The sequence below is a fragment of the Eretmochelys imbricata genome, chromosome 2 (genome assembly GCF_965152235.1).
Source record: "Eretmochelys imbricata isolate rEreImb1 chromosome 2, rEreImb1.hap1, whole genome shotgun sequence".
Taxonomy (NCBI): domain Eukaryota; kingdom Metazoa; phylum Chordata; order Testudines; family Cheloniidae; genus Eretmochelys; species Eretmochelys imbricata.
Genome location: NC_135573.1, coordinates 88241566 through 88267826, shown reverse-complemented (window position 1 = coordinate 88267826; position 26261 = coordinate 88241566). Strand labels below are relative to the sequence as shown.

At 43.0% G+C, this 26261-nt stretch overlaps 1 protein-coding gene across 1 annotated transcript in view; it reads right to left on the bottom strand.

Annotated features, from left to right (window-relative positions):
- Window positions 1-26261, bottom strand: part of MTCL1 (microtubule crosslinking factor 1) — a 186271-nt gene that overhangs the window by 19234 nt on the left and 140776 nt on the right. The window contains exons 10-11 of the mRNA XM_077809063.1: window positions 14390-14557; window positions 6843-7097 (exon numbers count right to left, since the gene is read on the bottom strand). Of these exons, the coding sequence (XP_077665189.1) occupies window positions 6843-7097; window positions 14390-14557 (423 nt within the window). The remainder of the gene's footprint in view (window positions 1-6842; window positions 7098-14389; window positions 14558-26261) is intronic.

Below are 26261 nucleotides of genomic sequence, written 5' to 3'. Positions count from 1 at the left end.
AGGACCTTTGGATTTCAGAGATACCAAACACTGGGGAGGTAGGAAGTAGCCCAGAGGCAGCTGACAACTGTTTGGCTCCGTGGCTGACTGCCTCTAGTTTGGTGTTTTGCGGCTGGATCCCCACTGTCCCAGTGGTGGATCACTCCACCGCTGATAGGGCCCTGGGTTGGGACGTGGTGGAGTTGGGTGAGTCCGTGTCCCCCGCCACCCAACCCCTGGGGTGGCAGACTCCTCACCGTAGGCCAGGAGGCCTGTGTGGATCTACCGTCCATTGAGATAGGACACTAGACTCCCGGGTGCTCATCCTTCTGGAGCCCCCAAACCATGTGGGTGCTCAGCCCTACATGAACCCCGAGATGTGTGTATTTGCTGGCTGCCTTATCCCACACGCTGAGGCTAAAGCCTGCTCTCCGCTATGCCCCACCCAGGGGCTAGGGCTCTAGATTGTGTGTATTTGCTGGCTGCCTTGGCCAGGAGGCTTAGGCTTCAGCCTGCTCCCTGCTGGACTCCACCCAAAGGGCTAGGACTCCAGACTGCTAATTACTGTCATCCTCAGCTGAGGGGCTGCTCAGTGTACTGCCCTGCCCAAGGGTGGAGACAAGAGCACCAGACTGTTGTTGATTGTTTGCCTCTGTTAGATGGGCTCAGAACTATAGACTACTTATGGCTTAGCCCCACCAGTGCAACCTCAGCTGAAGGGCTACCACCCAATACAGCAAGGCAGAGTGGCCTTCCTCCCCACTGACCGAGGGATCACTACACCCATGAAGATACTTATTGGCTATAATCAAATCACCACCTTCTCTTTGTTGAACTAAACTTATTGAGCTCCTTGAATCTATCACTAGGAGGCATATTTTCTAATCCCTTAATCATTCTTGTGCCTCTTCTCTGAACCCTCTCCAACTTATCAACATCCTTCTCGAATTATGAGCACCAGAACTGGACATAGTATTCTAGCAGCAGTCACACCAGTGCCAGATATAGGGGTAAAATATCTTCTCTACTTTTACTCAAGATTTCCTTGTTTATGCATCCAAGGATCACAAAAGCCCTTTTGGCCATAGCGTCACACTGGAATCTTGTGTTCAGCTGATTATCCAACATGACCCCCAAATCTTTTTCAGAGTGACTGTTTTCCAGGATAGAGTTCCACATCCTCTAAGTATGGCCTACAGTCTTTCTTCCTGGATTTACAGTTACCCATATTAAAACACATAGTGTTTGCTTACACCCAGCTTACCAAGTGATCCAGATTGCTCTGAATCAATGATCTGTCCTCTTTGTTATTTACCACTCCCCCAATGTGTGTGATCTGCAATCTTTATCACTGCTGATTTTATGTTTTCTTCCAGGTCATTGATAAAAATGTTAAATATCATAGGGACCCCACTAGAAACACATCACTCAATGATGATTCCCTGTTTGCAATTGTGAGAGCTAACAGTTAAGACAGCTTTTAATCTATTCAATTGTGCCATGTTAATTTTTTAAATCTAGTTTTAAAATTTAAACTAAATCTAGTTTTTTAAATACAAATTTTGGGTGGTATCAAACCAAATGCCCTACAGAAGTCTAAGTATATTATATCAGACCATTCCCTTTATCAACCAAACTTGTAATCTCATAAAAATATATATATATCTGGTTAGTTTGACAGGATCTATTTTCCGTTAATCCATGCTGATTGGCATTAATTATATTATTCTCCTTTAATTCTTTATTATTTGAGTCCACTCTATTATCTTGCCAAGGATTGATGTCAGACTGGCTGTCCTATAATTACCCAGGTCATCTCATTTATCCTTTTTAAATACTCGCAAAATATTAGCTCTCTTCCAGTCTTCTGGAACTTCCCTGGTGTTCCACAACTTATTGAAAAATCAACATTCATGGTCCAGTGACCTCCTCAGCCATCTCTTTTAAAACTCTTGGATGCAAGTTCTCTGGACCTGCTGATTTAAAAATATCTGACTTTAGTAACTGCCATTTAACATCCTCCTTATATACTGGTGGAATGGACAGTGTTATCATCAGCATATATATGACATCATCTGTTTTTTCTCCAAATACAGAACAGAAATATTTATTGAACACTTCTACCTTTTTTCATTTTTATTGATAATTCTATCATTTCCATCTAGTAATGAACCAATACCATTGAGTAAGAACTGAATAAAAATTGAATAAAACTTCAGGATTTGGGTAATTTTATAGGACACCTCAAACAACTTCATTTATAGTAACTAACTTAGGGATTCAATTGTAAGGAGAAATAGTTAGTATATATTTTTTCCTTTTCCTTGTACACATGTACAGTTGCAAGCCCTACATGATTTTCATATGTCTTTCTAATACTACCCGTCTTTGGAGCTGTATGACAAATCAATATGGTTTACTGGATTAGCCTATAAATATTAAACAATTGAAATGAAGATAAATGACAAGATGACAATCAGTAAAGACAAGTGCAAAGTAAGGAAGGAAAAATCAAATGCACAACTTTAAAATGGGGAATGACTGGCTAGGCAGTAGTACTGTGAAAAAGGATCGAGTGGGGCGTATAGTGGAGTACAAATTCAATATGGGTCAACAACATAGTGAGGCTGAAAAAAAACAAATGCCATTCTGAGGTGTATTAACAGGCATCATATGTAAAATACAGAGTAATTGTTGGGCTCTACTCAGCACAGCTGGAATACTGTATCCAATTTTGGGCACCATAGTTTAAGCAAGATATGAACAAACTGGAGTGAGTCCAGAAGGGAGCAACAAAAATGATAAGAGATTTGGAAAACATGGCCTATGAGGAGAGGCTGAACGCACTGGGCATGTGTAGTCTTGAGAAGAGAAGGCGGAAGGAGGACATAAGAGTCTTCAAATATATAAAAGATTTTCATAAAGAGGATCGTGATCAATTGTTCTCCATGTCCGCTGAGGATAGGGAGAAGTAACCAGCTTAGTTTGCAGCAAGGGAGATTCAAGTTAGATATTAGAAAAAACTTTCAGACTGTAAGGTACAGTTAAGCACTGGAGAAGGCTTCCAATGGAGGCTGTAGAATCCCCATCACTGGAGGTTTTTGAAGAACAGGTTGGACAAAAGTCAGGGGTGGTCTAGGTACACTTAATACTGACTCAGCATGGGGGGATGGACTAGATCAGTGTTTCTCAACCTTTTTGATACCAGGCACTGGCTTGCTGCTTTCCTAAACTGTGGCAGGGAGATTTCAGGGACTGGTGCCAGTCCACGGACTGGTCGTTGAGGAACACCGGACTAGGTGACCTCTTGAACTTCCTTCCAGTCCTATATTTCTATGGTTCTGTGGAAATTAGAAATATTAGTCTAAATTTTTCAAAAGTGACTAATGATTTTGGGTGTCCAACCTGAGATACTTTAAAGGGGCCTGATTTTCAAAAAGTGCTAAATCCTCAACATCTAAAAATCATTCTACTTTAAGGTGGCTCAGGTTGGTAATCCAAAACTTTTGGCACCAAAACAATCATTAGTCACTTTGTTGAAATGTTGGCAACAGTTGAAATGTTGGTATGTATACACACATGCACGCTGGGAGAAGAGGGATGAAATGCTCTTGTTCATACCTACAAAGAAAAACAACTTTGAACATTATTAATTTAAGAATTTTAAGTGCTAGGTGGTGTGTTCATGGAAAAATTAAGCTTGATATTATAATACAGGATGATGTCCCAAGGGGTAATACAGTGACAATGACGTTGAAGAGAGAATGTTTAAAAGCTGTGAAAATAATTAGGTCACCAAGTTTTTTATGTCTGAGTACTATTCCCATAAACTATCCAAAATAAAATATTTCATAATTTGTATGTATCTCTCTCTCTCGTGTATTATGTAGGAACTATGAAGGCAGATAAGCAGAAAGCATGAGTCTGAAACTTGGCAAATATGATTTTGTTATCTTCTAGATTCTGTTTTCAAACATACATTCTGTTGTATTTTCCCCATACACTGAGTGTACAGAGCAAAACACTGTAAAGAAAGGGTTGAGAGATATGCTAATTGCTTCCATTTAAAGCAGAGCATGACTAAGAGCTGAAAGGCTATTGAACTAAAAGCCTGCAAATCTCTGGTAGTTTCCTGTCAGACAGGGAAATGCTTGCTCATAAACATAGATGGCTTTGTGAATTTATATGGGCAGAGAGCCATATTTTCAAAATGTCCCCCTCCCCCCCCACAGCAAACAAGAGGCTCAGGAAGTAGCTCCTAGGCAGAGGGCAGGAGCAGCACATGGCAGTGGGGGGGAGGGACAGCTGAACTGCCGGCAATTGGTAGCCTGCTGGGCGGCTGCTGCACAGGGAACTTAGGGGAACGGGGAGCTTACGGAGGGGCTGCTGGGCCACCCTGGTTCCAAGCCCCCACCAGCTAGCTCCAACGGGCTGCTCTTCCTGCAAGCAGTGGACAAAGCAGGCGGCTGCCAAAGGACGTTATAAGGGAGCATTGCACAACTTTAAACGAGCATGTTCCCTAATTGATCAGCAATGTAACAACGAAACAATGTTAACCGGGACGACTTTAAGTGAGGAGTTACTGTATTACTGATCCTCTGTAGTGATTTGAGACTGGAACTGGAATCTATCAGTGATACTGCAAACAAACACTTTATTGCACAACATATACAACTAATTCTCACTCTGTTTCTGAACAATAACAAAAAGAAACAGTTCCAGGGTGAGTTGAGAGCTAGTAAGTAGTCTACTAAAGATGATACAGATAGGTTACATCTGGTTTAAAGAAAATTAAAGGCTAGGAAACATTAAAAATTATTTCTCCACTAATTTTCAGCTTCTAATCATGTTAAATTCCCCCGGAGTACTGAACAGACACAAGGGCGATATTGCTTACAAAACAAAACAAACTTCACAGGGACAGCAACCAAAACACCCAAACAGGTACTGAAGCATCTGTCAACAAATGTTTGCACCTGTGTCCCTTTAACACACAGGGAAACTTTCTTACAGCTATGAACTTCCTGTTTTGGGAACCAAATACACTCTTGGGAGGAGATCAGAGGTTTTTGCATTAGAACACCATTCTAGACACCATGGGAGAACATCAGTATAGTCATGCCATAGAAAGATTAAGCTGGTAAAACACCCCACAAAACTGAGAGTTAAGTGGTTTCTATTAGCAATTCTGCCACAGCACTAGTAGGTCCCATGCCTTAGTTGCTACATCTGAAAAACAGACATCATAATATTTACCTAAATTACAGGGTGTTGTACAGCCTAATTCATTAATGCTTGCAAAGCACCTTCAAAGATCCTAGGCTACCAGATGATAAAGAAATGCAGAATGCTATTTTTTATTATTATAAATGAAGAGAGAGAGGTTGAATCAATTTCAAACTTTTTGCTCTGTCTGCACAGCTCTCTCTATCTGCCCTCCTTTCTTCTTGCCCAGATAGCCCATTTTAGAAGCCCTGTCTTCTCCCACATGTAGTGATGGTTTAAAGAATTATCAATAGTGTAGGATTTTTCCTGAATTCTCTGTGTTCAAACATCATGGAATAAATTAGGAGTACTCTTTAACCCACAATATGTGTTGCCTAGTGGGTCTTCGTTAGCTCCTCACTGAAGCACTTAAGGTGGGAGAGTGCAATAAAGAAAGTGTACCCTTTTCATAAATTGGTTATGAAGAATACCAGACTTTCATCAATTTAACATGAAAAGCTAATTTGTATATCACCCAAGAGTAACTGTTGCCTAAAGAGCACACACTAATCTGGTGCAGTGCAGCTTTCGATGTCCCGTGGACAGAAAGTAACCAGTAAAATGCAAACTCAGAATTTCAATTGTTTTCTATTCTTCTGATACATAATTTTGATCATAACAACTGTCAGCCAAAAACTGTGTTTTAACCTTTTCCTATTCAACTTTGAGGTGTGAGTCTGTCTGTGTGTCTTTTCCAGACAAATAATAATGCCATTGTGTCTACTTGATGTCAAACGTTCAAATCAGTGAGTCTCCTGAGCATTTGGGCATGAAAACTGAGTAGTTAGATGTACAATTGCCAAATGTGCAACAGAAATGAGATGGGCAAAAACTGTGTATAAGCAGTATCAGAAGCAGCATTTGAATATTTGGCCTTACTGTAGCTACTTAGCTGTTATCAGACTGGCTTCTTCAGTATCATCATGTGCGTTACTTTACTAGAGAGAATAATTCAAATAGAGACTGAACTGTCATAGCTGCTTCATCTTTGGTGGTGAATTTATGGATGGTCAGATTTTCTGGGCAGGGAACGATCTGCCAAACCTTGACTAACGTAGGGTGGCCACCTTTCTAATGGCTGGTAACTGGACCCCCCAGACCACACACCTGCTCTGCCTCTTTCCCAGGCCCCGCCCCCTTCTCTGCCTCTTCCTCCCCAGATCACAAAAGCCAGACATCAGGGCTTGTCAAGTGGCACGTGGACACACAAGCTGAAAACCGGACGTGTGGCAACCCCCTAGACTAATCCTAACTGTCAGATTTAGATTTTCAACAAGAAAAAAAGATGCATAAAAGGTTTCAGATGAAGACAATCAATGTGATTGTGCATGTGTTGGGTAAATGGAACGAGGCAGGAAATGACCATTAACCTGAAACTGCTTTCTCAGATGCTAATAAGCCATGCAACATACTGTGTTTCCCTCCCCTGCTCACCGTATTTTTATCATTGCATATTATGAGAAACACTAATGTGGCAAAGAACCCAACTTATTACTCTGCAGTTTTTTAATAAAGTTTCTTGGCCGTGATCTGAATTTAGATAATATGTATCAATTAGCATATATAGCTAGTCACCTGATCAGCCAATGACCTCTTACCTGTTCTATCCTCCTCAGCAATTCCTTCTTTTGTCGCTCCCACTCTCGCCGGTCTCTGTCCAATCTATCCTGAAGCTCCATGTTTTCCCTGTTCCAATTCTTCTCACTGTGCTGGAGTTGCCATCGTAGGTCCATCACCAAGCTTTGACTGTCAGCCAGCAATTTCTTGTGCTCCTCTCTCTCCCTCTTAAATGCTCCTTTTGAATCAGTGGCCAAGACAGTTTCTCCCTGGGCTTTTTCATTCTTCCCTTCCAGCTGCCAGTAAAATGAGAAGCTGTTAGTTATTCTCATTTCCCAGGTAAAGCTTGTGCTAGACAAAGAAAGCCATTTTAAAGTGATACTGTTAATGTTTTCACACCCAAAGTATCACTAATCTTAAAATGCAGTTTTGCTCAAGAAAGGTAATGAAACTAATGGCACTCTGAGGACTCCTTGTTTTTTATGTTAACAGTTTCCAGATCCAGTCTGTTCAGTTTACCAAAAAAAGGTAATTTTCCTAAATGCCAGTTCTGCAAACCCATCCTGGGATCGGAGAGTCACACTGGCTCTTTCTGGCTTGTGCATATCACGGGCAATAAAGATAATACAGGGCCTAATTCTGACTTCATCACAATATCTGTGTAAGCACAATGGGCTGGTCCTCAGCTATGCTTGGGCTGCTTTGCATGGCTCCATCAGCGCAAAGCAGCCCTAAAGCCAGTGGATTTGTCCCCTGGGAGTCCTTCTGTACGGAGTAATCTTCAGATAGCATGCAGAGGCTCTTATCCCACTCTTACTCATGGCTCCTGGTGAAGGGGAAAGCAACAGGACAAATGGCTGTAGCTGGGGCATCCCCAGGCCTCAGTAATCTCTGGCATTTGGAGTGGTCCCTTGAGCAGCCTTTAAACTAGGACTGGGGTCTTTTTTCATTCTGCCCCAGGATCATGGGAACGTAAATGTTACCTAACACTACCTCCCCCTGCTCTCCTTCAGTTTGTGCTGAAGACAGCTTAGCTGGACCAGAGGATCTGGCCCACTGTGTTCTGTTGGGTTTGTATAAATGTAAGGAAGGGAAGAATTTGGCCCTGAAACTGGAACCTCATTCGCAACTCTCTCAATGATGTGTGAACCAGAATCGATTCAGCCGCTTCTCCCTTAGATCTGCGGGCAAACAGGAGTAAAAAGTAGTGAAAACTCATTTTTGTCTCTAAAGCAAGAAGCAGTTACTCTGAATACACACAGGAGGCCTATCTGTTGGGAAAAAGCACACCTTCTGTGAAAGAAGATGACAACACTTTAAAACGCTTATTCCTGGGAAATATGTCCAGTTCGAAATACCTCTCTGACCAACAGGAAATTCATGCTGAATCTCAGGGCACGTTATCCAACAGTGATGCCTAAAGACTGTGAAACAGTTTCCCAAAGGGAATGGTGGAAACCCCATCCCTTGAGTAACTTAAAACTGTACTACCGTGAGCTCTAGGGAACAATCCTGCATTGGGTACTGGGAGTGACAAATAGACTTAATAGATCTCTTCTACCTCTCACTTCTATGATCCTCTTATTTAAAAGACAGACACACTGTTACCTATCAAATTATAAAAACAAATAGCTAATCTTAGTAATGTCCACAATAAACAATGTGTCCCACTGCCTAGGCTGTCTCTGCAGCAGTTAGCTAACAAGTACTGTATTATTTCTAGCCCTGTGCTGACAACATCTGATGACACTGTGCCCAGACAATGGGTCTTTTCTTACACCCATTTACACCTGTGAAAGCCTACTGAAGTGAGGTCTGACTACAAAGGGATCGCACTGGCAGAATTTGGTTCAATAAGCTGAAGTTGTTGATGAACAACCAGAAACACAGGTGCCAGGTTTAGCTCTCTTCAACACATGAGAAAAAGTAATATGAAAAAATTAAAACAGAAAGAGTAGAAATGTCAAACTTCTAAGAGGGGGTTCCTAAAAACAGAGACTAAAACAATAAGGCTAGAATTTCAAAAGCCCTCAACATTTGTCTAACTCTCTTCTCATTGGTCAGTGATAAAATTTCCATTGACTTCAATGGGACCAGAGTTAGACAGAGTTAGGGTACGTTTACGCCGGAGCTGAAAGGTGTAATTCTCAGTTCAAAGAGACATACCTGTGCTTTCTCTGATTGAGTTATTATGCTAAATATAGACTCATAGCGGTGACAGTGCAAGTGGTGGAATGGGCTAGCTGCCCCGAGTATGATCCCATCTGAGACCACAGGTATATGTCTATTTTTAGCATGCTAGCTCAATTGGAGATAGTGCAGCTATGTCTCCTCGAGCTGGAAATTTCACCTTCTAGCTCCAGCATAGACACACCCTGAAAGTTAGGATGATCTAGCTGGTAGATAGGGTGCTGAAATTGGACTCAGGAGATCTGGGATGAATATGCAACTCTGTCACAGAATTCCTAGGTGACCTTAGGCAAGTCAACATCATAAACCCGGTGCCTCAATTTCCTGTCTGTAAAATGAGGATAACATCTACCTAACACAGAAGTGTTGGAAGGATAAAATCCATTAATGATTCTGAGCTGCTCAGATACCACTGCAATAAGAACTGTATAAGTTACTAGATAGGAAATATGGGGAGCTGCCCTTTTTAAAATACCACCCTAAATAAATAAGAACTACAGAAAACTTCTAAAGGCGAAAACGTGCTATGCATTAATTTCATTTTAGCACAAGCGTGTCAGCCTCAAAATTTTCTGATTCTTTCACATCATCAAGATAACAGAGCAACAGGCCCATTAGAAATACAGCATCTACATAGAGTAGATTAAATCCAGCTAACCCTCTCCCTATAATCGTTCTGATGGCAATGATGTTCCATTCATCTTTACACCTGAAACCAACATTTACAAGCATGGTCTTGTGCCCCTCACTTGACTGTTTGTATTTCTCTCTCTCTCCAAGTTTTTGTCTTCCTTGAATAAGTTCCTCGCTCACCCCTGATATCTAGTGATGGCTAAAGGTGAGCTGCAAACATAGTACTCAGTCATGCATATCAGGCATTGTCCAGTCTTGGGTGGTGCAGAGCTACGCTGCTCCTGGGGGAGTACTGGATGGCATTATATCTTAGACAGGCATCACTGGCCATATTCTCCAGTGCAGTTTAGCCACTCAGGTGAACATAAAGCTTCAAGAGTAGCCAAGTTTGCTCTCTTCCTTCCCCCGGCCATATCCTGGTGCACACCCGGAAAGGCTTCCCGAAATTTAGCTCAAAAATGTACTCACTTCATTTACTGAGAAAGATGTAGCAAATGCTGCCAATTTCCAAGCTCATAATGTAAATAACAAACAAAGAAAAAGCTTCTTTTTTTTGTTACAGCTCTCAAATGTGTGTCCAAATGGCTCCTGTTCCACTTGATGCTGCAGCAGACAGCAGATTGAAGAGTCACAGCTACCACTGCAGCCAGCTCATTGAGGGTCAGCCAAGTCATTTTAGTGCTGGATATGACATTGTGTGTAATGGGATTTTTCCAGGTGCAGAGGTAGAGTGGGGCTGGGGTGGAGGATTGTTTTTACTATTGTTTGATCTCTCTTTGGAAGACTATGGACTAGCTGTTAGCTCCTGCTGGGTTTACTTGGTAGCTGTCACACCACAGAATTATGCATGTTAGGGTTTTACTGCAAAGCCTGGGTCAGCCAACACAGCCAGGGAACCTAAATAGTCAGGTGAAGTAACTTTCATGTGGTTTCCTTACCTCTTAGCCTAACAAGGGGTCATTTAGGACACAGTTTTGAAATATTTACAGGTCCCCTTCAAGGGACATTAACACATCTTCAGATTTCCCATCCTACAACAGAAGCCCTAGGTGCTGGCTGCTAGAGCGCAATCTCAACCCTACAACTTCGTTAGAATGTGGGGGAACAATGTCACAACATGCAATAGCTGTAGCTAGCGTGTTATGTTGTGGAGACTTGCCAGAGACCAGGATTAAGTCTCAAGATGTCCTGCAGCAGTGAAACATCAAATGCAGGCTGAAAAGCAAGCCCCCTGTTTTTGCAATCTTCTTGTAATGTGTGGAGTTTGCATCATCATCCTTTGTAAGTAAATTTATTCTTATGTTTAGGAAATTACAGGACAAAAAGCAAACCTTGGCAAGACGCATTATCTTTCTCATTCTCCCTGTAACACTTGTTGCCTAAATATCTTAGAGCAAAATCTTCACCTTGGATGAACAAAAGAAAGCATGGTGGATTGGCCTGGTGCTGAACAAATGGTAGGTCCCTAAGCCATCTTGCATGTGAAAGGCAGGATAGCTCAGCGGGAGAGAGGGATGTGCACTAAAAAGGGAGTGTCATGCAACTCTTCTACAGTCTACAATAGACCTCAGATTATGAGCAGGGAAGCTGGTGACCAGACACCACCTCCAAAGCTACCAGACCACAATTCCTTGGCTGTGGAGCATCGAAAGAGCACACTAGACAGGTCGTCTTCCCCACACTCCAGAAATGAACCTGAAGGAGGAAGAGTCGTCCTGCAGCTTCTCTGCCCCAAGTGCACCTGTGCAACACAAAGCACGGTTTGGCTGTTACACTGATATCTCCCATACTCCAAGCTCTTCTAAATGCCCAGAAAAGCAAGATCTTTTGTTGGTCCATCTTAAGGCCCATCATTCTCTTTCATTATCTTAAAATCAAAGCCCAAGGACCTTCCCGAAAAGTAAGACACACTCTCAATCCTGCAGGTCAAGGCTTTCATCTTTAATGATGTGCACCCTATTAAATCTTCCTGTTGTACTCAAAAGCAGCAGGTATATTATCATGGCTGGCATGTAGTGCTTTTCTACCAGGAGAGTTTTCTTCCCTGACCCCTACACAGGGATCACCAGCCATCAAAACTTCAAACTTGCTTCCTTAACCATAAATTAACAGGTGACCATCTCAAGGAAAATACTCTTTCTAATCTGACTTATTGCTTCACAGGTAAACTAGAGTAGTCAGGAGAGCAAGAGAAACCAGGAAGGCACTGATTCTTTTATTCATTGTTGGGTGCCTTCATAGTTCTCGCACCCAGTGGCTAAAAAAGATTGCCACAGGAGGGAGAGATCTCACTACATCTGCCCAGGAGGAGAGGGAGCACTTCCTAGGGTATGTCTATGCTGGAGCAATAATTCTCAGCTTGGGACACATACCTGCACTAGCTCTGATGGAGCTAGTGAGCTAAAAGTAACAGTGGCTGCACAGACAGTGGGATGAGCTAGCTGTCCTGAGCCTCTACCTAGGGTTTCAGACGGGATTGTCCATGGGGCGGGTGGGCTAGCATGTCCCTGCAACTCATGGTACTGCAGCTATACTGTTATTTTTAGGGCGCTAGCTTGATCAGAACTAGCACAGGTTTATCTGCCTGAACTGGGAATTACACCTCTAGCGCCAGTGTGGAAGTACCCTTAGTGTGAACCCTAGCCAGGAAGAGAAGGGGAAGCTCTTCCTCTGCTTTTAGCAGAGCAGGGGGAGCTGCACTCCTCATTCCCCCTTATGGTAACCCCTACTCTTTATAACAGGTAAGATGGTGCCTCCCATTACCATGACATGGTAGGTTGCACCATGATTGACGTGACTGACCTGGTTGATTGATTCAAGTTTTTATTATTCCACGTTTTCACAGAATATGAAATGATATTACCGCAACTACTCAAAGCTGATATTTGGCATAAGTCATTCACCAGTTCCTCTTCCACTGATTTTGAGAATGAACCTACAGAGAATGTTTTGGTTTTTGAACTGCTAGTGTTATGTTTTGTTATTTCTGTCTTCCTTGTGGTTGAGAGTACATGTGTTATATCGCAGTGGGATGATCATTGGGACTATCATAATTGACATTCTGATGATTTATGTGGTATCTTTATTGATATTTCATTAGTGGGCTTGTCTTTATCATGATGTGCAGATATCACTCAGATATTGGTAAGAGATGATCTCCGTGTGTTACATGCTGATCCATTTTATTCTTTGCATTGATTTTGGGAAATGCGGGGTGGGGGGAGACAAGAGAACCAATCACCACCCAACAACTGCCATGTGACAGGAAATATTACCGGTAGGATCACACAATGATAAAGATAGCAAGAGGGATCTTACTGAGCCTGACATAACCACTAGTTTGAAGGGTGCTAAAGACTGAAATCTATTTTTTCCTGTGTCAGTGTGTAGTGAGCAACACTCCTCCACCCACTTATGCCAATCATGGTGCTGACTACTTTTCTATCTGAATGACAAATGCACACATCCACAAAAACACGAACGCACACAAACTCCATGCTAACAACTGCAGTTTGCCTCTTTTCTTATGTTTTGTTCTTTACTCCCATTTAAAGGTTAATTTAAGAAAAACCTGCCTTCAAGGGTGTTTTTTTTTAAAATAAACAATCAATTATCAGAACATTTGTGTACACTTATAAGCATTTGATCAGAAAACGGATTTCAATTCCACTACATATAAATAAAAGCTACTCCTGTACTCTGAGAGAAAACCCTCTAGCATACAAACTGGGAAAGGAGCGTTCAGGTCTGAATGCTGTGAGTCAGACTGAGTCTCTTGACAGTGCTCTGATGTACAGTAAATCCTCTAAAATGTGTCACCTGTGTAGTGAATATTTTTATTATATCTGCTTTCCACAGATGATTTAAAGCTACACAACTTTTTATAGATAATACAAAGCTACAAATTTTTCTTACAGGACCTAAACACTCAATTTTGCCCCTTCAATGCCATACACTAATACTTTAGTCCATCAGATTCAGAAATGGATCCTAGTGGTTTTCTGCTGGCTTGTTTTTATACCACCACAGAAAACAGAGCACCTCCTGTGATCAGCAATACATAGCACTGCAGCACCAGGCATATGAATTGATATATATGATTCTAATAATAGCCTACAACAACAGGCAGATAAAGCCTCCCTTTCAACTGGACACAACACAGCATCATCCAGCGACTCTGACTTGCTGGTTTAAACATTAACCTACTGATCTGATGGCTTAATATTATTAATGGGCTGTTTTCTTTTCAAAAAGCATCTAGTGCAGCAGTTATTGATGTACCATTCTGAGGCACCGAACTAGCATCATGGCCTAGTTACTTGAGTGAATGAGAAATTATTAGGGAAACACCAGAATATCAAGAAACGTTTTCTTATCCATACACCGATCAGATACAGACACCCACATATTTCGTGCCCTTTGCTGAGCAATTACCAGCCCACTCTTATAATAAAATAAAGGGCCAGATTCCTCTACCCTTGATCACACTGAATAGTAGCTTACTCCATTAATAGTCACCCTGATGTAACTGAAGTCAATGGGGCTACTCATGGAGTAAGGCACTACTCAGGTGAGGTAGGCTGCAGGAACCTGGCATAAAATAAATAAATATGATCCCTTATGTGACTCTCATGGATTTCTTATTCCAGTAAGTGATTAAAACCAATTCTCGTCAATTACTTTCACTTAGCTCCAAACCAGGTTGGGAATCAGGCCTTTAAATGAAAAATCACATGTCTTTTGGCACAGAGCTTGCGTACGGTACCTGTTCCAGACGACACTTCAGCTCAGTCCATTCCACCTCCCAAGCTGCCTTGTCTGTGGCATACTGCTGCTGGAGCCCATGTCGCTCTTGTTCATCATCCCGGAGCTCAGAACGGAAGTCGTCTAACAAGGTTTTCAGAGCATTTAAGAGCCTCCGGTTTTCACTTGCCTGCAGGAACAAAAACCAAAATCATTATTAATTCTCCCTCTTCTTCAGAGGGAAAATGCTCACATTCTTGTCAACAGCATGAAGGAGAAAAGGATCAGACATATAGGGTAAGAAGTGACATAAGCATCTTACAAAAAAACCAAAAGAGGAATGTTTGTACATAGTCGCTATGAAGTGTCAGTGTTCAAAGGATCTGATCCTGCAAGGTGCTCAGCATCTTTCATGGGATTTGAGGGCATGCACGCATCTTGAAGGAGGTACTCAGCACCTCTCAGGATAGAGGCCATAAATTATAACTTCTGTGGCTCTTAAGTTTCTAATTTTAAGCCAAGAAATCATTTCTGATCTTACATGTGCAACTGTGTGTCTCATACAGTCTTCTGCTGAGCACCAAAACTCAAGTTATGTGTAAATTACAGAAGATGATAAAGGATCCATTGTCTGTAATGCCAAAGCATCAGAAATGTTTGAAAGTCTCCATTTTGAGCAGCTCAGCATTGTTTAGATGCAGAGTGATTAATTATTCTGCTCTTCAGAGGCACCCTCAACCCTGTGCACTTCTGTATAGGATGGCGTTGCGTATGGGTGCAGTCTATTTTGGAAGCAAGTATGCTATGGGGTCTACTTTTCCTCTTTCCGCATATGATCAGAGAGCCAATCCCTGTCCAAACAGTGGGAATATTTTTGCTGCATTTAAAATGTTCTATGACAGATACAGTGTTAGGCAGAAACCAGGCAAAGTAAAAGTTTAGTTCAGGGTTAACCTGAGAGCTGGGCACACACGTTTTGTCAACACTGATGAGCCTTTTGCTGTTTGCTTTCTGCAACTATTCCAGTGAACAGCGCATGCAGTGAATTTTAAGCAAAATATTGGAGAATATTTGTGAAAAGCTCATATTCAGTCAGTCAATAAATCAAAAGTAATCCCTCGAAACCTGTTTCTAATAGTTGCACTCTTCCAATTAAGGAACAGAAATGTATAATGTGATTTATGTGACGAATCAAAGCTCCAATCAAATTTTTAAAATAAACGTCTCACAAATGAGCTATAGACCAAGAATTATGCACAGAATCTACTCAACAAATTATTCTGAATAACAATGACCTTTAAGAAAATTACAATCTGTTAGCAGACAATTTATGAACAGAAAAAGTTGGAAAACTCGTTGAATAAATTCATTACAAATTAGTCAGTGGGATTTCGTTAAGTTAACACTGCTACCTTGAGAAGACTTAAATTAGCTGATTTGATGGACAGATGCTTGACTAATTCCTTCTGTTTTCTCACTAACTTTGTCACTTTCTGGCTTCTACCTCGTCTTCTGATCTGGTCCCCGATGAAGTCCAAATATGGGGTTTATTTTCAGATGGGGGCAATTGATGCTTGCAGCAATTTAAACAAGAGACAGAAAGAATTCACACTGCAAAATTCAGATCTACATTTGTAACACCCCAAAGTCTAGGTCCGATTGTATCTGAGGAACTGGTCTGTCCCATTATAAAGATAGTGGCCATCTGAAAATTCCAGATCTGGGCTTGGATTTTAAACAACCCCCGAAGTTCAAGGTTGTTCAGCCACTGTTGTTTGGTTGGGACCCATGAAAGCCAATATAAATAATTTTTTTCCATAATCATTTGCAATTATTGATCTAAAATTAAATGCTCATTGCAAAAAGTAGCTCGGAAAACCAGAAGTGCCATACCATGTAAATCTCATTTAGCTCTCTTTAGGGACTGGCTAAAATCTTGCTAATGATCCCTTGGTGCATAGACAGTACAATAGAGATTCACACCAGATTTTGCAGACTTCAGTTCTATGGTTCTGTAGCATGGGCTTACAAGAATCAGAAATTAGAGAGCTAAAAGTCCCATTGGATCAGCTAGTCCATCCCCCACCAGTGCAGGTTTACTCTCAATATAATATTTTCTAGTACTTTGTCCAGTGTAGTTTGATATACAGAATTTTGCATGGAAAACCAAACTGTAATAACTAATCAAACATGCCAAGTAGCCTTAGAAATATTATAGCTACAGTATTCCAAACCATATTACTCCTGGGGGCATTCTGTGCCAAAAAAATAAAAATTCTGTGCAGAATATTTTAAAATTATGTACATTTTATTTGTCAAAATAACACTACATAATCACACCAGTTTCAAATATTTTGGTAATTTATTTCAGAATACCTGTCAGCAAGTGTGTCTGTAACAATACAGACACATGCAAAAATTCTCCCAAGATTAGGGAGTTAAAGAAACCCCTATGACAACCCAGTTCCTGTTTCTCTGTCCCCTTCCCCCAACCCAGAGCCCAGCTGGGGGGGGGGGCAGACACCCACAACCCCTCCCCTCCCAGAGCCCAGCCACGGTGGCCCCCCGAGCCTAGTTGTGGCCCCCCTGGCCCAGATACCCACACCCCCTACCCCTTAGAGGCCAGACACCTGCCCCTTCTTCCTCCCACAGCCCAGCCTTAGCCCCCTCAGCCCAGACACTCCCTCCCCCCCGAGCCCATGAATCCAGAGGGAGAAACAGCCTGATGCTTGGTCCCAGGCTTGCATGGAGTTTCCTGCGTGCTGCTCTCTCCTTCCTCCAGGGCATGCTGGGAATTGCAGCTGCCAGGAACCCTGTAGGTCCCTCCCCTTTCCCCCAGCAGGGTCTTCTATGTGCAAGCTGGGCTCTACTGGGTCCACTGGTCTCTAGTGGTGGCCAGCAGTACTGCAGCCCATTTCTGTGGGAGAAAGGAAATTCCGCATGCATGTTAATTTCTGCAAAATTCTGCATTGTGCAGTGGCGCAGAATTCCTCCAGGAGTTCCATGTGGTTTATTAGAAAATAAAATGTTATACACATGGGGAAATGACTGCAGGTGACTCATTGACATAACAGTAATCTATCTGGACTGAAGGAAGAAATGAAATGTTGCTACATGCAATACTGTATAGCACAGGGTTTAAAACAGACACACCCAAAGAAACAGAATTAAGACCATTGCTACTTAATGCAGGTTAGAACATTACATACTGTCACATGCTGAATCGGCATATAACATCACCTATTTATCAACATGTCTATGTGATGTTACAGTTACCACTATGAGTTTTATTCTGCTGTCCAATGAGGGCCAGATTTTCAGAAGAGCTCAGCTCTTGTTTAGATGCCAAAAATAAGTGGGTCTTTTGAAAATCTGGCCACAGTATCACAATGGAAAGTATTAGGTTCTGAGCACTTGAAAATCTGGCCCCACAAGAGTCTATGAGGCACTCTTACACAAGGATTTTTTTCTCTGCTGTGGCCTGACAAGGTGTTTCTCTATAAATTTAACTGAAAGATTACTTACCTTACCCCAGGTGTGAAAAGGGGAAGAATTAAGAACAGTAGGAAAATATGAGCAATTTGCACTAAAAGAACTTAGTACATTCTCCTGGAGTTTCTCCTCTGCACCAAATATTCCCCTCTGCACCAAATATGCACCAAATAGTCCACAAAACTATTCAGCACAAGTTCAAAGCCACAGGCCAAACTTTATTAGGCTCTCTACTCCCTTGTATTACAGGACACACCAATCCTCTTGCCATAGGGTAAACACACACACTGTGAAAGCAACTAAAAGAATCTCAAATATACACAATTCATGATGAAACAATTTAACCTCTAGAGGACTTCTCCTCCCCAGCAGAAGCTCTCCCCCTTCCCTCTTATTTCTCAGAAGGAAATAAGACACCTCCCAGCTCAATTGTCCTCCTTCATCCTGGTTAAGGACTGGAAGAGCCTCCATGCCTACCTCCTCATGGCTATCTGAGTCGCCTCCCCACATTGATGGGTCGAGGATTTGGCCCTGTACAATGGAGCCAAGTTATAGAGACACCATCAACAGGAATAGAGGGGGAGATTTTCAAAGGCACAAATGGCAATTAGGCACCTAACTCCAAATGAAAGTCAATGGGATATAGATGCCTAACTGCCATTTGGACTACGGGCCTAGCTGCAATTTGAGCCTTGAACAGCTCCCTTCTAGTCAATTAACACAAAGTTAAAAGTAGTTTGGGGCATTACACCTGCCTCTCTGCAAGTCCCACTGCACATTTTCCTGATTTTACCATTGTATTTTCCTACATTTAAAAAATATTTCCCTCCCGCATCAGTGTAAAGACTCACACAAACTGAGTGACTGCACAGGGAAAACAGTGAAAATAACCATTCACAAAGTGCTGTTAAACACACTGCATAAACCAACTGGGGGAAAATATTACTTTTCTAATCTCTTTTAGTTTTAGTGATCTCAGATGTAAACTATAACTGTGATAGGTAACAAATTTCAGACAGAAATGTTATTTTTAAATTGATTGTGTTTGCCATGGGAATCATAGCTTTGAATTGCCTGATGTCTGTGCATGTAAAACTTCAACCATATCAAAATCATGTAAAAACTAGGTTTATTTAACAAACAAAAAGTAATTAGCTGTTCTAGAGAAGAGCCTATGGAGCCACAATATAGGTTAGCAGAGGGCTAATGCCTATCTCTACAGGAGTGGTATGAAAGTCACTATTATGGACTAGATATAGCCATTCTCTATGGTAGCTAGAGTTCTAACTAGCTTGCTAATATAAACCCAATTTTGATCACATCCCTCTAATTTCCTCAACATCCGTTCTATTTGAAATTCCTCATTTGTGGTCTGTAGTCAGAGAGGGATTATTTTGGGGTGGAGCAAATTTGAAGGGATTTAGATAAGATGTTTATGAGACCAAGGTCTTTAAAAAAATTAGGAGAATTGGAATTCATTTGCAAATTTGATACAATTAACTTAGGCTTGAATAGAGACTGGGAGTGGCTAAGTCATTATGCAAGGTAACCTATTTCCCCTTGTTTTTTCCTACCCCCCCCCCCCCCCCCAGATGTTCTTGTTAAACAAGATGTTCTTGGATTTGTGCTGGAAATGGCCCACCTTGATTATCATACCCATTGTAAGGAGAGTGGTCACTTTAGATAAGCTATTACCAGCAGGAGAGTGGGTTTGTGTGTGGGGGGGTGGGGGGGTGAGAAAACCTGGATTTGTGCTGGAAATGGCCCAACTTGATTATCATACACATTGTAAGGAGAGTGATCACTTTAGATAAGCTATTACCAGCAGGAGAGTGGGGTGGGAGGAGGTATTTTTTCATGCTTTGTGTGTATATAAAAAGATCTTCTACACTTTCCACAGTATGCATCTGATGAAGTGAGCTGTAGCTCACGAAAGCTTATGCTCAAATAAATTGGTTAGTCTCTAAGGTGCCACAAGTACTCCTTTTCTTTTTGCGAATACAGACTAACACGGCTGTTACTCTGAAACCAGAAAATTCTATGACTGTTGCTGGTAAAGCCACAATTACAATGGCTTTGTCTAGAAACTTCATATTTATTTTATTTAAGACTCTTTGAGGAGATCTAGGGCTCAGTCCTGCATGTTTCTATCTGCTCTGGACTTGAGCAGCAAAGCACATAAACACATACTAAATTTTAAACAGATGAATAATGCCACTGATATCAAATAATAGCTCTTATGTCCTTCCTGCTCCTCCCATGGGCCAGTGTAGTGGATGAAGTCAGAGGAAATGGGGCATGACTGGGCTTCCCTGCATGCTGGTGATCCCTGGTTACCATAACAGGCTGTCCCCTGGGGACATTGGCAGCCACTGTAAGAAGAACAGAGGAGTCCCAACTGGTGCATAGCTGACCTAAGATCAGAGAAGCACAAAGGTAGCTTAAAGCTACTGTGTGTGCCTGTCTGCTACAGCCACGGATTGGTCTGTGTGAGAAGGAATTAAGAGTTCACAGCAAGTTTTCACCATCAATGATTTTATCTGCATTCTGAAAATACCTCACCCCCGAAGGAAGTTCCCAGGAAAAAAACAGTAAATATTAATTAAGTATAAAGACTATTTGAATGTGTAGTTATAAACCCATGATCTGACCACTCCTCCCCGGATTTCATTTAACATTTTAGCAGCGGTCAGGGAAGTGCCAGCAGCTTGGTCTAGCAGGGAGTCACAGACAAAAGGTCAGGAGCAGCCACAACAGAGGAGATCTGAAGAAACATGCTTCCTCTCTGTGGTCCTCGAGCCAGGCAAGAGTGGAGCTGGATCTTGGTGCAAATAATTCTAGTACTTTAAATACTAATTACTATTCCTTAAGGCTTTTTTTAAAACCAAGCTTTGAAAGAAAGACAAATATTGTATAAGCCAAAAATATAACGGGATTTTGCTTGAACCTCCAGAGCACAAAATATGAATATATTTGTTTTTACTGCACTTTACTGAGGGAGCAGAGATAAGTAAGCTCTCTTCTTTCCTCTCCCCTGTTCTCACACTACCCAGGAGGCATTTCACCCCTTCCACTCAACCAACATGACCCCTTCCCTAAGCAACACCCACCAAACCACCCACTCACACTCCCCTTCAAGCAATATTAAAAGTCCCCCTCTACTGGGTTGCCAGCCTCACTCTCCCTGCTTGCCTCCCTGCTGCCTTTCTTCTCTGCTCTTGTACCATGTTCCATGTCAGTTCTTCCTTGCCTGAACTTTTGATATAACCCAGGCTGGTTCCCGGACTGAGGGAGTAAGTCAGCATCATGGAGAGTTGGATTATGTCAGGAAGGACAAGCTGAAGTAAGAGTCAAATGGGGTGTGAAGAGAGAAATAATAGAGAGGATTGCTCCTTTCAAGAGTCTCTGTCTACCTGGTCTCCCAGGAGCAAGAACCAACCCCTCCCTCCTCTCCAGTGATCCTCTCCCACAACGTTAGGAAAATGGCCAATCCCTAAGGCAGGGGTGGACAAACTTTTTGGCCTGCGGGCCACATCAGTGTTGCAAAACTATATGGATGGCCGGGTAGGGGGGGCTCTGCCTCCCCAAACAGCCTGGCCCCCGCCTCCTATCTGCCCCCTCCCACTTCCTGCCCCCTGACTGCCCCCCTCAGAAGCCCCGACCCATCCAACCGCCCCTGCTTCTTGTCCCCTGACTGCCCCCTCCTGGGACCCCCGCCACTAGCCACCCCCCAGGACCCCACCCCTTATCCAATGCCCCCTGCTCCCTGTCTGCCCCCACCCCATCCACACCCCTGCCCCCAGACAGGCCCCCTGGGACTCCCATGCCTATCCAACCCCCCGTCCCCTGACCCTCCTCAGAACCTCCACCCCATCCAACCTCCCCCTGCTCCCTGTCCCCTGACTGCCCTGACCCCTATCCACACCCCTGCCCCTAATCACCTTCCAGGACCCCACCCTCTATGCAGCCCCCCTGTCCCCTGACTGCCCCAACCTCTATCCTCACCCCTGACCCCTGACAGTCCCCCCCAGCACTCCCACACCTATCCAACCTCCCCCGCTTCCTGTCCCCGGACTGCCCCAGGATCCCCTGCCCCTTATCCAACCCCCCCCCCCACTCCCTGCCCTCTTACCATACCGCTCAGAGCAGCAGGAGCCCACAGCCCCGCTGCCTGGCTGGAGCCAGCCACGCCGCCATGCTGCTCGGCAAGAGTGGCGGGCCAGAGAGCTGGTGGCGCAGCGCACTGAGGCTGCGGGGTAGGGGGAACAGCAGGGGAGGGACTGGGGGCTAGCCTCCCCAGCCAGGAGCTCAGGGGCCGGGCAGGATGGTCCCGTGGGCCGGATGAGGCCCGCAGGGCTGTAGTTTGCCCACCTCTGCCCTAAGGTGATTTTCACTTGGAGATTAACCAGCATTTTAATGGTTAAGGTCATCATTCTTAAAAGAAGCTGTTGATTTGGGGTGCCTCCATTTTTGAGTGTCTAACATCCCACATGTCTCAAGGAAGGCATCAAAAACAGAGCACCTACAACTAGAGGCCACTCTTCAAAATTATGACCTCGGTGTTAAGAATTTTCCTCCATGCAATTCCTCTTTTGAGAGAGGGGTGGGAGAGTCTGCAGCAGCAGGAGATGCTGAAAATGCCAGCCAGCCCATAAACCATTAAACATGAACACAGGTTACTCAGAGTTATAGTAAATCCCTTTCCAGACCTGCTTCTCTCAGTCACACACATTATTACAGGAACTCCCTCTTAAAAGGAAGTGTGAAACCTGCCTGGCCCAAATCCAGACCCCCATCATCTCTGCACTGTCCAGCCTGAAACTCCAACCACAGCGAGGAAATGCAGTCTTGAGAGAAGACCCCCATCCTACCCACAGCACTTGCTATGAGCTCTGCTCCCTCCAGAGGAGCTGGAGCTGTGGCTCTAATCCCACCAGCCACATATATATACACTGCCATATATCCAGAGCTGGAAGTTTCTCAAGAAATCAATATTAAAGGACAACTATAAACTATACCAATGCAAAGGAAAGATAGGAAGAATAGTAAGAGGCCAATATGACTCTCTCAGGAGTGCTTTAATGACCTAAAATTCAAAAAGGAATCCTACAAAAAGGAGAAGTATGGACAAATTGCTAAGGAGGAGTAAAAAGAACAACACAAGCATGTAGGAACAAAATCAGAAAGGCTAAGGCACAAAATGAGTTATACCTAGCAAGGGACATAAAATGCGATTAGAAGAGGTTCTATAAATGCATTGGAAGCAAGAGAAAGATGAAGGAAAGTGTAGGTCCTATATTTAATGGGGAAGGAGAGCTAATAACTTATGACATCAAGAAGTTGATATGTTTAAAGTCAGTTTTGCTTCAGTCTTCACTAAAATTATTAACAAGGAGGAAGGAACATAAGCCAAAGCCGGGAAAAAACAGGTTAAAGAATAGTTAAACAAGTTATATGTATTCAAGTCAGCAGGACCTGATGAAATTCATCGTAGATTACTTAAGGAAATCTTGGAACCATTCTAAATTATCTTTGAGAACTCCTGGAAGATAGGCGAGCTCCCAGAAAACTGGAGAAAGGGAAATAAAGAGGACCTAGGGAATTATAGACCAGTCAGCCTAACTTTAATATCTGGAAAGATACGTGGAACAAATTATTGAACAACCTACATCAATTCATCAGCATCTGGAGGATAACAGGTTACAAGGAATAGTCAGCATGAATTTGTCAAGAACAAATCATGCCAAACCAACCTCATTTCCTTCTTTGACAGGGTTACTGGTCTAGTGGATAGGGGGCAAGCAGCAGATGTGATATATCTTAATGTCAGTAGGACTTTTGACACAGTCCCACATGATATTCTCATAAGCACACTAGGGAAATGTGGTCTAAATGAAAATACTATAAGGTTGGTGCATAACTGGTTGAAAGACAGTACTCAAAGAGTAGTTACCAGTGGTTCACTGTCAAAAGGGAAGGGCATATCTAGTCTCAGAGAGGTCATTCCTGAGTCCAGTATTATTAAATATTTTTATTAATGATTTGGATAAAAGAGTGGAGAGTACACTTATAAAATCTGAAGATGACACTAAATTGGGAGGGTTGCAAGGACTGGGAGAATTGGTCAGTATTGAAGAAGAAATTTAATAAAGGTAAGTGCAAAGTTCACTTCGGAAGTAAAAATCAAATACAAAGCTACAAAATGGGGAATAACTGGCTAGGAGGTAGTACTGCTGAAAGTGATCTGGGAGTTATAGTGACCACAAATTGAATATGAGTCAACAATGTGATACAGCTGTGAAAAAGGCGAATATAATTCTGAGGCGCATTAATTGGAGTATCATGTGAAAGCCACGAAAGGTAATTATCCTGCTCTGCTTGGCACTGGTGAGGCCTCAGCTGGAATCCTGTGTCCAGTTCTGGGCACCACACTTTAGGAAAGATGTGAACAAATTGGAAAGAGTCCAGAGGGGAGCAACAAAAATGATAAAAAGGTTTGGAAAACCTGACTGATGAGGAAAGATTTAAAAAACTGGGCATGTATAATCTTGAAAAAATAAGACTGAGGGGGAACCAGAGAACAGTCTTCAAATATATTAAGGGCTGGTATAAGGAGGACAGTGCTCAATTGTTCTCCATGTCCACTGAAGGTAGGGCAAGTAGTAATGGGCTTATTATGTAGCAAGAGAGATATAGGTTAGATATTAGGAAAAACTGTCTAGCTATAAAAATAGTTAAGATCTGGAATATGTTTCCTAGGAAGGCTGTGGAATCCCCATCACTAGAGGTTTTTAAGAACAAGCTGAACAAACACTAGTCAGGAATGGTTTAGGTTACCTGGTCATAGAATCATAGAATATCAGGGTTGGAAGGGACCCCTGAAGGTCATCTAGTCCAACCCCCTGCTCGAAGCAGGACCAATTCCCAGTTAAATCATCCCAGCCAGGGCTTTGTCAAGCCTGACCTTAAAAACCTCTAAGGAAGGAGATTCTACCACCTCCCTAGGTAACGCATTCCAGTGTTTCACCACCCTCTTAGTGAAAAAGTTTTTCCTAATATCCAATCTAAACCTCCCCCACTGCAACTTGAGACCATTACTCCTCGTTCTGTCATCTGCTACCACTGAGAACAGTCTAGAGCCATCCTCTTTGGAACCCCCTTTCAGGTAGTTGAAAGCAGTTATCAAATCCCCCCTCATTCTTCTCTTCTGCAGGCTAAACAATCCCAGCTCCCTCAGCCTCCCCTCATAAGTCATGTGTTCTAGACCCCTAATCATTTTTGTTGCCCTTCGCTGGACTCTCTCCAATTTATCCACATCCTTCTTGTAGTGTGGGGCCCAAAACTGGACACAGTACTCCAGATGAGGCCTCACCAATGTTGAATAGAGGGGAATGATCACGTCCCTCGATCTGCTCACTATGCCCCTACTTATACATCCCAAAATGCCATTGGCCTTCTTGGCAACAAGGGCACACTGCTGACTCATATCCAGCTTCTCGTCCACTGTCACCCCTAGGTCCTTTACCGCAGAACTGCTGCCTAGCCATTCGGTCCCTAGTCTGTAGCGGTGCATTGGATTCTTCCATCCTGAGTGCAGGACCCTGCACTTATCCTTATTGAACCACATCAGATTTCTTTTGGCCCAATCCTCCAATTTGTCTAGGTCCTTCTGTATCCTATCCCTCCCCTCCAGCGTATCTACCACTCCTCCCAGTTTAGTATCATCCGCAAATTTGCTGAGAGTGCAATCCACACCATCCTCCAGATCATTTATGAAGATATTGAACAAAACCGGCCCCGGGACCGACCCTTGGGGCACTCCACTTGACACCGGCTGCCAACTAGACATGGAGCCATTGATCACTAACCGTTGAGCCCGACAATCTAGCCAGCTTTCTACCCACCTTATAGTGCATTCATCCAGCCCATACTTCCTTAACTTGCTGACAAGAATACTGTGGGAGACCGTGTCAAAAGCTTTGCTAAAGTCAAGAAACAATACATCCACTGCTTTCCCTTCATCCACAGAACCAGTAATCTCATCATAAAAGGCGATTAGATTAGTCAGGCATGACCTTCCCTTGGTGAATCCATGCTGACTGTTCCTGATCACTTTCCTCTCATGTAAGTGCTTCAGGATTGATTCTTTGAGGACCTGCTCCATGATTTTTCCAGGGACTGAGGTGAGGCTGACTGGCCTGTAGTTCCCAGGATCCTCCTTCTTCTCTTTTTTAAAGATTGGCACTACATTAGCCTTTTTCCAGTCATCCAGGACTTCCCCCGTTCGCCACGAGTTTTCAAAGATAATGGCCAATGGCTCTGCAATCACAGCCGACAATTCCTTTAGCACTCTCGGATGCAACTTGTCCGGCCCCATGGACTTGTGCACGTCCAGCTTTTCT